At 40.0% G+C, this 14,581-nt stretch overlaps 1 protein-coding gene across 6 annotated transcripts in view; it reads right to left on the bottom strand.

Annotated features, from left to right (window-relative positions):
* Positions 1-14,581, bottom strand: part of LOC124777949 (cleavage and polyadenylation specificity factor subunit 1) — a 299,452-nt gene that overhangs the window by 99,506 nt on the left and 185,365 nt on the right. For all 6 annotated transcript variants that reach the window (XM_047253499.1, XM_047253500.1, XM_047253504.1 and 3 more), the window contains one exon: positions 12,046-12,471. In XM_047253499.1, coding sequence (XP_047109455.1) covers positions 12,046-12,471 — 426 coding nt within the window. The remainder of the gene's footprint in view (positions 1-12,045; positions 12,472-14,581) is intronic.

Below are 14,581 nucleotides of genomic sequence, written 5' to 3'. Positions count from 1 at the left end.
TTAATAGTTATTACGTGAATACGAATTACTACTCATCTGCAATACTGACCTGCACTATCATCCAAATCAGGAACTGGAAAATATAAATTGAAAACATTAACATTCTCTGTAAACTGAGATCAATTCTTTCCAACATACCACAGCTGTGATATCTATCTTTACAGGGCAGCAGTAAGCATTTCATAGAAGGGGTAAGTGATTCAAAAGCAATGAAAATAGTGTACTTGACCGCTGATGTCCAAGTCATATTTGAAGTTCTGTTGTCAGTAGAGTGATCTCTTTTGTGAATTTAACAATAAAACTTCACGAAGATGCCATTTGGACCCTGTTCTGTAAGTTTCAAGGCTCATATACCTTAAATAGGTTAGATGCAGACTGCAGTTTCAGCATTGCTGAATTTATCATAAAGTGACATTTTTCAGCTTCAGTAGCAGTTCCAAGATAGGCGAAATGTTCAGCATGTACCAGTACATTGTTAGCTAAAATTTATTCCATGCTACTGTTACTAACTGTTAATTGCACAATAAAATCCTCTGATGATTGCAAGGCAACTGCTTGCAGACCTAACAGCTGTCATAGAAATTGCTATTTCCCAACAAGCTAAGCTGTAAAATAAGGTTCACAGCAGTTGTTCACAATGTCACATGTCCTAAATGCTTGTACTGTCCACAGAAGTGCAGAGACCAGCCCTTATTTTATGGTACCAGGAACAATGAAACTGGGCTACAGAAGGACAACAGTGCTCTTTGTGACGAACCCTATTTCACTTTGCAGAATTATTTTTGTCATGCATCCTTCTAAATGGAAACTGGTAGGCAGTGCAATTACATGTGACTCATGGGAAAAGATCAGTTTAGTAATGATGGGCTCCTGGCATGGGAAAGAGGGATGTTGGATGAGTGAACAGAGCTACACATCTTTCTTGGAAAATATTTTTAATGCCCAGAGGTACAGAGATAAGGTACTATAACCACTCACGTGGCTTTGTGGAGATGCAGCTGGTGGAGATGTCATTTTCATTGACGATGTTAAGCATCTAGCTGTTCCATTTGTAACATTTCTTGAAGGAGCAGCATAGCCACTTCAAGAACTTGCCTGGAATACACTAAAGTGAGACAATGTGTAGCCCATCAGCCTCCAACAGTTACTCACCTAAACCTCCAAATTTATCTTTCACAGCAAACAAGACTACTCAAAGAGCTCACACGAGTATGCTGCAATGCTGTCAATCATGTATGGCGACTCGAAGAACCATATCCATTTTAAATGTTTGTAGCATGGAGAGACTTGTTATGTTTGATCACCTTTTTAAAAAAGTAACGTGAATCCCTTGATTCAGAAAATTTTAAATTACATTTTTCATGCTGCAATATGCCAAATGTCTTTTCATTGAAATTTTACTTGTCCTATAACCATGCAGGTATACTGTACTGGAAATATTCTCTCATTTCTAGATTATGGTTAACTCTTGGATACTTTGCTTGTGTAATTCTCTTCTCTTGGTGCCTTCACTGATCTAATTAGCTAAACACACACACACACACACACACACACACACACACACACTTTGAATCTACACTAGAGAGGCTACCAGCAGAACTTCAAAAATTGATGAATTAGCAATTGAAAAAAGTGTGTAAAATAATACAGAATACTGAAACTTTCAGGCAGGATAGAATTGTGTGCTGAGCCAGGACTCCAGTTCGAGTCCTTTGCCCTTGCCGAGCTACTGCTCTACCAACTGAGCTGCTTAAGCACAACTCACTACCAACCCCCACAGCTTCACTTCCACTTTTACCTCATCTCCTACTTTACACCCTTCACAGAACTTCTTCTGCGAAACTTGTAGGACTAGTACTGCTGGAAGAAAGGTTACTGCAGCAACATGGTTTATTCAACTGGAGCGACATAGTTTATTCACAGCCTATGGGCTGTTTCTAGAATGAATTTTTCATTCTGCAGCAGTTTGTGCACTGATATGAAACTTTCTGGCAGATTAAAACTGTGTGCTGGGCCAGGACTCAACCCCGTCTTTCGTGGGCAAGGAGATAAACTACTGGCAGATGTAAAGCTGTGATGATGGACTTAAGTCATGCTTGTGTAGCTCAGTTGGCAGACAGCACTCACTTGTGGAAAGGCAAAGGTTCCAAATGCTCGATCAACAGATCAGAATTATGGATCATTTATAAACAATATTCCTCTTTTTACTAGTAAATACAATGGTCTACAAATTTATAGTTTCAATTTTTTTTGCTGATCATTTTAAGTGAGCTTGATGTTTTTTTAAGTTTACAAATCCTAACACTTTCCAGCTACCATATAAGAAAACACACACATTCTGAAAACCTTTACTAAAAATACATGGTAAAATAAGACACTCCTAACATTATACTGAAGTACTACGTTCTTCAGCAGGACTAATACAAAGGCAAAAAATTTAATGTCTCTTCTTTTTCCACACAAACCTCTGCTGCACTTTCTTCTGCGCATTGTCTGACGACACTCCCTGTGCAGCTTCTTGCAGTCCCAGCTATCATGCTGACATGCCGTTGGTCCCAATATTATTGCTCCATTTGTTTAATGTCATGATGGAACCTTTCTCCCTGTTCCTCTCTCATAGCACTTAAGATTTTCTGGAAAATAGCTGACTTGAGAGTCCAGAAGTACAGCTTCAAGCTCACTGTGGCACCAAATACTCTGAAGTTACCCGTCATGTTTCTTGTAAGATTCTTGTAATTGAAATTTTGACAGTTTCCAAGAAACTTGTTGACACATGTTTAAAGGATGTCCAACTTGACCTTTAAATTTCATCCATTTTGTCTTCAAATGTTTCATCTTTCATTAGTTCGCGAACATCAGGGCTTCAAAAAGCCTTTATTTCATCTCAGCTTCTGATATTCACAGTAACTTACTTTCTACATACTTAGTAGTATAGTAGGGTTTTAATAAGCTGTCTCATAATGCAAAGTTTTATATAAATTAAAGATAGAACTTTAGTTTTCTAGAATTGAATAGCAAAGTCCCCCCCCCCATCCATTTTTTTTGCGTTCTAATTGGCCAGATTTTCTCAGGCCAGTGTCTGTCTTTTGCAAGAGTGTCCCATTTGCATAGGAAGCAGGACTACTTGGTATAGTCACACTGTCGATGAAGGATCATTTTTACTGTCAAATTTGCCCAAACGGGCCACTCATGTTCTTTGTAATTAAGCTTGTCCAGCATAATGGCTACAAAATCATACTTCTTTTTCAAATGTATTGAATATTACAGAATCATACTTCTTTTTCAAATGTATTGAACATCCAACAGGTATGGAAGCACACTTTTTCCTGTAATCTACAAAGGCCTGGCACCGCTCAGCTCGTGTCATTCCCCTCCAGTAATTGCTTCCCCTTCCAACTCTACTCACAATGTGACATCACGGTCTCACTGCAGCCTGTGGTTTGTTTGTCAGCAATCACATGGGGCAGCCTGACTGATCCCTGAAAGCATAAGCATAGGCTCCCACATGTTCGCTGGCTGTCCAATTTCAAAGGGGCACCATTGTTCTGTTAGCCTACATGCTCTCGGTGTTTTGTTCAGATTTATTCTCAGTAATATTGCACTATTGTTCAGGTTTTCACTTTGGTTATAGCTGTAGCTATTATTCTGGGTTTGATTGTGGTTATTACTGAAGTTATTTTTCTATTACAGTTCTCAAGAGTGCTGAAACTAAAGCATACTGAAAACTTAGTTTTCAATAAAGAGTGGGAGATTAAATGTTTCTTTGTGCATAATTCTGATGAAAAATTCCACTGTTTAATATGTGAAAAATACTTAAGTTGAAAAAAATGTATTAATCTTGCTCAACATTCAATAAAGAAACATATGGACATTATTCTCATGACAAAAGAAGCCCTTCAGTGGATAAGTTAAAGAAAAAGATGCAAGAGTTGCCTGAACAATCAAATCTTAAGCAAAAGAGCTCAAGTGTGTCATATGTGGTATGTTTAAAATTAGCACACTATCAGAAATTCTTCAGCAAAGGCGAACTTGCAAAAGAATATGGAATAGCAATGGCAAAAGCATTTGGTCACGATGATGCTGGTTAACACATTAAAACAGTTGTTTTGTCATATAACGCAGTAAAAACTTGTGTCCCGATACGGGATATAGCATAAAAATGAAACTAAACAATTTAGTTGCAAACTGTTGATATTATCCTTTGTGTGTGAACAAAAGTATTGATCTTATTCGTCTAATAGTGGTCAACTTTTCCGTACATGAAAAGTTACTCATTTTTTCCGTTGCTCAGAACAACAGGTCTGGATGTTAAAAAGTGAGTTGACACAATTGTTGATTTTAAAAAGTGCTCTGCAGTTTGCACCAATGATGCAGCTGTTATGTTCAGAAGCGAAAATGGCTTCAATGGTCAGTTATAAAAAAACAGAATAAGTTGTTTAACGTTTTGTTGGTTTATACATCAGGAAGCACGATGTTGGAAAAGTGCTGCCCACAATGAAAGATGTGAAAATTACTAATATAATAAGAGGAGGAATTCAATCACTATCTCACTGAAAATTTAAACAGTTTTTGGAAGCTGATGTGGAATAAGGAGATATACTCATTCATTCTGAAATCATTGGCTGAGCATCGGAAAATGCTTAGCTCATTGTTTTTGCACTCATAAAAAATTTGCATGTCTAACTGATTTTACTAATCATTTAAATAATTTGAATTTGCATTTACGAGGAAAGGGATGCATTGTTTGTGATATGCTTATGGATATTAATGGATTCCAGTGTGGACTTGTGTTGTTTATGTTGCAACTAAGCAAAGAAAATTTGTTCATTTCCAGAGTTGCTATGATATGAAACACGAATAAGTGGACATAATATTTTCAAGATTTACTTGCATTACTGGTGAAGTCTCCATTGAATTTCAGAGTCGTTTTCACGTTTTTAAATCTCTAGAGCTGGATATCATTTTCTTTAACAATCCAACGAAAACTACTGTTTGAAGCGTAAATGTAGGCTTCCGCGGCCGTTGTCACCAAAGATCCACAAAAAAGCCTTTCCTTTACGTCCAACAGTGAGTAGTATTAACTCACCGACCTACAAATTAGTGAAAGAATTGGCTCTGAAGCTTAGATGTTTAGTGAGCCATACAGATTCATCTGTCAAGGACTCCACCATTTTATAGCACTTTTGAAAGAAAAGCATGTATCGGATAGGGATCTGATGGTCAGTTTTGACGTGAAGTCTTTGTTCACGAATGTACCCGTGACGGACACCACGAACATCTTAGAGGAATGCATGGCAACTGATACCTGCGACCTAGTGCACCACTGTTTGACAACCACCTATTTCAGGTGGAAAGGGGATTTTTATGAGCAGACGGACGGTGTAGCTATGGGTTCCCCTCTTTCGCCAGCTGTCATTTTTATGCAAGCATTTGAACGAGGTATTGCCTTTTTTCGACGGGAAGTTTACCGGAAGCCAGAGGGGAAGCTTGGAGAGTTTATAGGTAGCCCACCAACACGGACAGGTATCTGCATGCATCCTCCCACCACCATCCTCCGCAAAAGAGTGTGCTCCCTGCCGCCGCTGGATAAGCAGCTGCCAGCAGCAAGTCGTATACCCCTAACTTACTTATTTGTTACATAGTTTAATTCTTAATTTCTTTGCGTGTTTTTGCGTACTTGCATTGTTTAATTCATAAATATCGGGCGTATTATAGTATTTGAGAGTTGTAGCATTGCGCTTTAGTACCTGAATAGTGTAAATTTGCGTAGTCATCTGTCTTCTGTTTTTGTTTCGAACGGCCAGTGTCGGTTGGTCACAGCCAGTGTGCTCCCTGCCGCTGTTGGATAAGCAGCTGCCAGCAGCAAGTCGTATACCCCTAGCTCACTTATTTGTTACGTAGTTTAATTCTTAATTTCTTTGCGTACTTGCATTGTTTAATTCATAAATATCGGGCGTATTATAGTATTTGAGAGTTGTAGCATTGCGCTTTAGTACCTGAATAGTGTAAATTCGCATAGTCATCTGTCTTCTGTTTTTGTTTCGAATGTCCAGTGTCGGTTGGTCGCAGCCAGTGTGCTCCCTGCCGCCGTTGGATAAGCAGCTGCCAGCAGCAAGTCGTATACCCCTAGCTTACTTATTTGTTACATAGTTTAATTCTTAATTTCTTTGCGTGTTTTTGCGTACTTGCATTGTTTAGTTCATAAATTTCGGGCGTATTATAGTATTTGAGAGTTGTAGCATCGCGCTTTAGTGTTTACTTCGTAGATTCTTACTTAAATTGCGTGTGAGTTTCCTATAGGAGGTGTAATCTTGAGTTTTAGTTACTGTAATCGTAAATTCAGGCAGATTGTAGTGCAGTCATTAGGCATTTGTACAGGATAGTTCATACATTCTTTGTGTGTTTCCCTTGCATTATCTAGGCACGGACTCATGTTTCAGTAACTGTTGTTCAACATCGATTAGAATGGACAGGGACTGTGATTGCTGTGTTCGGATGAGGGCTGAGTTGGCATCCCTTTGCTCACAGCTGCAAACGGCGCTGACTTCGGTCGCACAGCTTGAGGTTGTTGCCAATGGGCACCACTGTGGGGAGCCGGGCTTGGGTATCACGGGGATGTCAACCTCATCCCGTCTGTCCCCAGATTGGTCTGCCGCTGTGGTTGCTCCCGTTGTTGCCCGCAGTGGGGCTGAGCCCTCACCTGTGGTTGATTGGGAGGTCGTTCCAAGGCGTGGCAGGCAGCAAAAGATGTCCCCGGAGGCTGATCAGAAAGCCTCTCCGGTGCGTTTGACAAACAGGTTTCAGGCACTGTCTCTAGCTGAGCCAGATGCAGCTGCCTGCCCTGTTTCACAGGATGATTCTCAGCCTTCAAGGTCCGGGCAGTCGCAGAGGGTGGGCTTATTGGTAGTTGGGAGCTCCAATGTCAGACGCGTAATGGGGCCCCTTAGGGATATGGCGGCTAAGGAGGGGAAGAAATCCAGTGTGCACTCTGTGTCCATTCCGGGTGGAGTCATTCCTGATGTGGAAAGGGTCCTTCCGGAGGCCATGAAGAGCACAGGGTGCAGCCAGCTGCAGGTGGTGGCACATGTCGGCACTAATGACGTGTGTCACTTTGGATCTGAGGAAATTCTCTCTGGATTCCAGCAGCTGTCTGATTTGGTGAAGGCTGCCAGTCTTGCTTACGAGATGAAGGCAGAGCTCACCATCTCCAGCATCGTTGACAGAACCGACTGCGGACCTTTGGTGCAGAGCCGGGTGGAGGGTCTGAATCAGAGGCTCAGACAGTTTTGCAACCGTGTTGGTTGCAGATTCCTTGACTTGTGCCATAGGGTGGTGGGGTTTCGGGTTCCGCTGAATAGGTCAGTTCACTACACTCAGCTGGCGGCTACACGGGTAGCGGAGGCTGTGTGGTGTGGACTGGGCAGTTTTTTAGGTTAGAAGGCCTCGGGAATGTACGGGGTGGGCTGCAATCTCAAAGGGTGCATGGCAAATACAGGACGTGCTTGGATCAAGGAACAGTCAGAATTGTAGTTGTAAATTGTTGTAGTTGTGCTGGGAAAGTCCCTGAGCTTCAAGCGCTAATAGAAAGCACAGAAGCTGAAATCCTTATAGGTACAGAAAGCTGGCTAAAGCCTGAAATAAGTTCTGCAGAAATTTTTACGAAGTCTCAGACGGTGTTCAGGAAAGATAGATTAGGCAGAATTGGTGGTGGAGTGTTTGTGTCTGTCAGTAGTGGTTTATCTTGTAGTGAAGTCGAAGTAGATACTCCGTGCGAATTGGTATGGGTAGTGGTTATACTTAACAGCCGAACTAAGTTAATAATTGGCTCCTTCTATCGCCCCCCAGATTCCGATGATATAGTTGCTGAACAGTTCAGAGAAAATCTGAGTCTCGTAACAAATAAATACCCCGCTCATATGGTTATAGTTGGTGGGGACTTCAACCTTCCCTCGATATGTTGGCAAAAATACTTGTTCAAAACCGGTGGTAGGCAGAAAACATCTTCAGAGGTTGTCCTAAATGCTTTCTCCGAAAATTATTTCGAGCAGTTAGTCCACGAACCCATGCGAATTGTAAATGGCTGCGAAAACACACTTGACCTCTTAGCCACAAACAATCCAGAGCTAATAGAGAGCATCATGACTGATACAGGGATTAGTGTTCACAAGGTCGTTGTAGCTAGGCTCAATACCATTTCTTCCAAATCCATCAAAAACAAACGCAAAATAATTTTATTTAAAAAAGTGGATAAAGTGTCACTAGAAGCCTTCCTAAGAGACAATCTCCATTCCTTCCTAACTTACTATGCAAATGTAGACGAGATGTAGCTCAAATTCAAAGATATAGTAGCAACAGCAATTGAGATATTCATACCGCATAAATTGGTAAGAGATAGAACTGATCCCCCATGGTACACAAAACAGGTCCGAACGCTGTTGCAGAGGCAATGGAAAAAGCATGCGAAGTTCAGAAGAATGCGAAATCCCAAAGATTGGCCAAAATTTACAGACGCACGAAATTTGGCACGGACTTCAATGCGAGATGCTTTTAATAGGTTCCGCAACGAAACATTGTCTCGAAATTTGGTACAAAATGCGAAGAAATTCTGGTCGTATGTAAAGTACACAAGTGGCAAGATGCAGTCAATACCTTCGCTGCACAGTGCTTGGTACTGTTACCGACGAGTGTGCCGCAAAAGCGGAGTTACTGAACGCAGTTTTCCGAAATTCCTTCATCAGGGAAGACGAATGGAATATTCCAGAAATTGAAAAACGAACAGCTGCTAGCATGAGTTTCTTATAAGTAGATACCTTAGGAGTTGTGAAGCAACTCAAATCGCTTGATACGGGCAAGTCTTGAGGTCCAGATTGTATACCGATTAGGTTCCTTTCAGATTACGCTGATACAATAGCTCCCTACTTAGCAATCATATACAACTGCTCGCTCACCGATAGATCTGTACATACAGATTGGAAAACTGTGCAGGTCGCACCAGTGTTTAAGAAGGGTAGTAGGAGTAATCCATCAAACTACAGACCTATATCATTGACGTCGATTTGCAGTAGGGTTTTGGAGCATATACTGTATTCAAACATTATGAATCACCTCAAAGGGAACGATATATTGATACGTAATCAGCATGGTTTCAGAAAACATCATTCTTGTGCAACGCAGCTAGCTCTTTATTCGCACGAAGTAATGGCCGCTATCGACAGGGGATCTCAAGTTGATTCCGTATTTCTAGATTTCCGGAAAGCTTTTGACACCGTTCCTCACAAGCGACTTCTAATCAAGCTGCAGGCCTATGGGGTATCGTCTCAGTTGTGCAACTGGATTCGTGATTTCCTGTCAGGAAGGTCGCAGTTCGTAGTAATAGACGGCAAATCATCGAGTAAAACTGAAGTGATATCAAGTGTTCCCCAGGGAAGCATCCTAGGACCTCTGCTGTTCCTGATCTATATAAAGTACCTGAGTGACAATCTGAGCAGTTCTCTTAGGTTGTTCGCAGATGACGCTGTAATTTACCGTCTAGTAAGGTCATCCGAAGATCAGTATCAGTTGCAAAGCGATTTAGAAAAGATTGCTGTATGGTGTGGCAGGTGACAGTTGACGCTAAATAACGAAAAGTGTGAGGTGATCCACATGAGTCCCAAAAGATATCCGTTGGAATTCGATTACTCGATAAATAGTACAATTCTCAAGGCTGTCAATTCAACTAAGTACCTGGGTGTTAAAATTACGAACAACTTCAGTTGGAAAGACCACATAGATAATATTGTGGGGAAGGCAAGCCAAAGGTTGCGTTTCATTGGCAGGACACTTAGAAGATGCAACAAGTCCACTAAAGAGACAGCTTACACTACACTCGTTCGTCCTCTGTTAGAATATTGCTGCGCGGTGTGGGATCCTTACCAGGTGGGATTGACGGAGGACATTGAAAGGGTGCAAAAAAGGGCAGCTCGTTTTGTATTATCACGTAATAGGGGAGAGAGTGTGGCAGATATGATACGCAAGTTGGGATGGAAGTCATTAAAGCAAAGACGTTTTTCGTCACAGCGAGATCTATTTACGAAATTTCAGTCACCAACTTTCAATTTTATTGACTAGTGATAGAAGTGATGGTCAAGAAGAAGTCTGCAGTTTACAAAATGATCCATTCATGCTATCCCAAACAGATAAAGATGCAGCAATTTTTGAAGTCATTCCACAAGATCAGTACCAAAACTAGGAGACTTTGCTCTTAAAATGAAAGCTTTTTTCAGATTAACATACACTTGTGAAAGTACTTTTTCCTTTAATGAATAACATTAAAACTACTCAGCATAAAACAGTGAACAATGAGTCCTTGAAACATCAGCTTTGTTTTGCTACAACGCAAACTGAAATTGACAGTGCAGAACTTGTCAATTTCAAATTAAATAAATCTAACCTAAATAGTTAAATATCTTGTTAAATTAAGCATAAGAATATGAGACAGATAAGTAAAACTGAAAGTTGTTGTACATTACATCCTATGATGTTTTTATATAGGGACCAGGTAAGTCTCACGATGCACACTGTCTGTCAGTCATCCCTGCAATTGGCCAGTAGGGCTGTGGTGGGGCCATGACAGCACAGGACAGGTGAGGTTGGAGGGGGAGCGTGGGGGGAACACTTGCTGCAGGGAAATGTGTCGTGAGATACATTTTGCCAGGCCTGCCTTAGAAGGATGGCACTGAGACTTCCTTTTGAAGAATTGATGAAGTCTCCAATCTTCTGCCTCGTACTAAATCCCAAAGGTTTGCATCAAACCAGGAACATTGAAGCAAGTACAGAAAGAAATCTCTGTTTTCTACTTCTGAACCAAGAGAAAGAGGCTAAAGAGACCAAGAAGCTCTTTTCCAGTTTAGAGGCTAACAACTATGCAATATCTTTTAGGAGTGACAGGTATATGGTCAAATTCTTTAATTCAGATTGTGAAAACAATTGTGGCTCATGGCAGTTCTTGACTTCACAACCTTCATCATGACCATCGTATGTCTTGTTTCCCAAAAGTGGAAACACACCATAAAGACTATCAGGTTGCACAAGTACAGGAATATCAGGTCCATGATGCATAGGAGGCAATGAAGATACAATGCACAGATAATAGATTTCCTTTCTGGTTTTAAAGCTGTGTTCAAAAGTAACACTCATCACTGAAATTTCAAAACTCCTTTGATACTACTGGTATCCCAAAACAATTAGATCCCATCTTTTGCTTAGACCAAATGCAGAGTCCTTCCTCACAACTTAAACATACTCAACGTGGGGCCTATGACTTGTTCCGATTCCCAAACTTTACGCCAAAGTACACAAAATAGACTTCTTTGATCAAGTCTGAGATTGACTACTGTTGCTATTTCACTAAAAGCTTGCCACAGATGTAACAGATGCAGTCAGAAGAGTTAATATAAGCTCTTGCAGCCACGAAATTCGCAAAAATAGATATCAGTCAATCACATACTGCTTATGTTTGAGTGAAAAACAGTAGTGAAAAACAGTACGTAAAACAAACATATAGGGCTCGATATTATAATATCACAGCAATATGTAGGTAGCTGTATTGTAAAATATAAAGGAAAACACCTTTTATTATCAGGTTACATTGCAAACCTTCACAAAAAATACTGGAATTATTATAACAATTAAATAGCTACATTTTGCATACCTCAGAGAAATCATCATTTTTGTCAAAAGTGCATATGATTGAACATGTTACCTGAAATCAGCACTCAAAAATACACCAAAAAACCCTTTATACCTTTGGATGCATCTCTTATAAATCTGTTATAAAATAGGGACAGCACTTAGCAACAAAAATAATAAAAGGAAGTACCAGCAATTTTCCAGTAGCTACAATGAGCATATTACATGCAATACACACATATAAGAATGAGTACATTTCAAATCGAAACTCCCCCTTATCTCACCCCTTCTACCTCCCCCAAAAAGGAGTGTGATTTTACATACTATCAATGCATAAGAAATCTATCATAAAATTTATTGAAATTGACATAGCCTTACCTAGACCGCCTCTCATGCACTAGAACATTGTGTGGCATCCGTCGGAAACGCATCTTCAAATAGCCACGGGGATAACGGTAAGCTTCATACAACAGTAGTTCATCATCAAGCCTGACAAGCAGGAGTGGACGGCTGCCATGATGACCTAGTGCCACTACCAAGATTTCTCTAACTATGGCATCTACTCCTGGTGTGGATGTACCACTTGGTGATGCATTCTCTGTTGCAGTTCCAGCTGAACCACCACCTGTGACCGGAGTTGGCACTGCTCCGAGGCTGTCAGACAGCACCCGAAGGCCTTGTCCAAAATTACGTACAACGTAACTTAACCGGAAGTCAGGCAATGTGTATATCTCCAGGTTTCCATTTTCTCTCGCAAGGAAAACCCAATATGAAGGTTTAACTTCTTGAAGATATTTTTTCCACCTATAAATTAATGTGCAAATAGAGTTCTATGTATTACAGCTGTAGTTAATCAATCACATTAGACTTACTTCTACAAAATTTATGTCGCTCGTATCATCATTACAATATCCTCATTTATTATTATTTCATATTTATTATGAATTTTTCTTAATGCAACATGCCTTGAGATTAATTATGACTACGAAAAGTATTATGACTACGAAAAGTATAGTTTTTCCACTTTTCTTTTTTTTACAAGTCACTATTTAAAGGCAAGTAAATTTATTGTACTTCCTTCTTCAGAAGGAATACAAGTTTTTGATATACTGCCATTTAAACATTTTATTGTTTGGGTGGTTAACGTACAGATACCACATTCAATTTCAGCTCTTTCCTGGAAGAGAAAATTTGTTAGACACAAACTTTTCAATTCTACAGGGATGCACACAATGGATGGTGTTGTTCTGAACAACTAGTTGCACTGTCACTTATGAATCAGTTCCGCTTGACTTTACTTTGCGGAGTATGATCTTGTTAGTTAAAAGCATGGTTAAAAAAATAAAAAAGACTTTTTGTGTAATTTTTGTCAAATGTGTGAACAAGTTAGTTGACGAATTGACTCTTTTCCTCCCCATGGCACTCTGTATAAAATCTCAAAGAGGCCCACAAAAATGGAATGGGAAAAAAATTCATTGTAGCAACCATGGCACAGAAAAGGTATCCAAGAATATAAATAGTGACTGCAGGAAAAAAGAGCTTTTTGAACAGAGATAAATTTAATTAGAACAATTAGTTGTTCTTTCAGACTCTTAGGGCCTCCGACAAGGGGACGGCTTCAGACACGGCCAACCGATTCGGCTCAGATTTGGCAGGTCGCTTGTGTACAACCTAAAACAAAGGAATCTAAGATATTTTGGGTCAACAACCCCGTGTTTTTGAGAAAATCACCCATAAAGGTTATGATGAGCAATCAACTCAAAATTGGCGGGATCGATAGATAACTGTAAATAGAGCATTTTTCATCATCATACTTTTCCAAAAATCGAAGTAAGCAACGTTTACAAGTGCCACTTCTGTACTCACATGGTAAACGCTTTTCGCCGACAGCACTGATAGTACAATGGCCAAGGTAACTGGCTTGGAATCAGAGAACCTGGATTCGAATCGCGAAGAAACCTAGCGGATGTTCTTTTTTTTGTTTATATTTTTCCATATCTCAATTGATACGGATAGGAGGGTTAATAAGGTAAGGAATGATTATAATAAGGTAGGCAAATAAATTTCTCAAACATCTTGAGATAGTACACAACTAAAATGTTATTCAAGGTCACTTTACAACAGCTCTTCCAGTCACTGTTACGTGTCCTCACTTTTCTTCGAACAACTAGATGGATAGTACTTGTCATATAAACATTCAAAACAAATATACTCACGGCACCAAGAACATCTAATGAATGCAGTCTTCTGACAGCTACACTGTCCCTTCCGAAGAGTCAGCGGAAAACAAACACGGTTTGCATTTAAAAATATGTCTTTTTTGGGAATTAATTTTGATGCATACCACGCATACGATATCACTGCCTGAAAAATCGATGCTGAAAGTTGGTTATGAATTATGTGAATAGTTATGGCATCCGTGTGGTTGTGCAATTCCCACTGGGTTTCCAGAAGCACACTGCAATTCTGAAGCCTGGAAATAAAGTTTTTAACCCAGCAATAGAAATAAACATCACACGGCTAGTACACATGCGTGCAGTTTGGCGGTATTACTTTTAACTGTGCAAGTTGGCTGACCCTCGCCAACTATAAACATTGTGTCATATATTGTAGTATTAATTTGTCCACTCCAGGAATCCAATATTAGACAAAACTTGTTATCGGAAAAGTATGGTTTTAAAACATTCTCAAGAAATGTTATGTAAATCGCATTAGTCAGTTTCCCGGATCTGGAGCAGGTAATGTAAACTTTTTTCAACGAGTCAGTTAAACGATTGACCTCTTCTATACTACTGGCCACTAAAATTGCTACACCACGAAGATGAAATGCTACAGAAGCGAAATTTAACCGACAGGAAGAAGATGCTGTGATATGCAAATGATTAGCTTTTCAGAGCATTCACGCAAGGCTGGC

The sequence above is a fragment of the Schistocerca piceifrons genome, chromosome 2, assembly GCF_021461385.2.
Source record: "Schistocerca piceifrons isolate TAMUIC-IGC-003096 chromosome 2, iqSchPice1.1, whole genome shotgun sequence".
Classification (NCBI taxonomy): domain Eukaryota; kingdom Metazoa; phylum Arthropoda; class Insecta; order Orthoptera; family Acrididae; genus Schistocerca; species Schistocerca piceifrons.
Note: the sequence above shows the minus strand (reverse complement) of the source record. Positions and strands in the feature narration are given on the sequence as shown.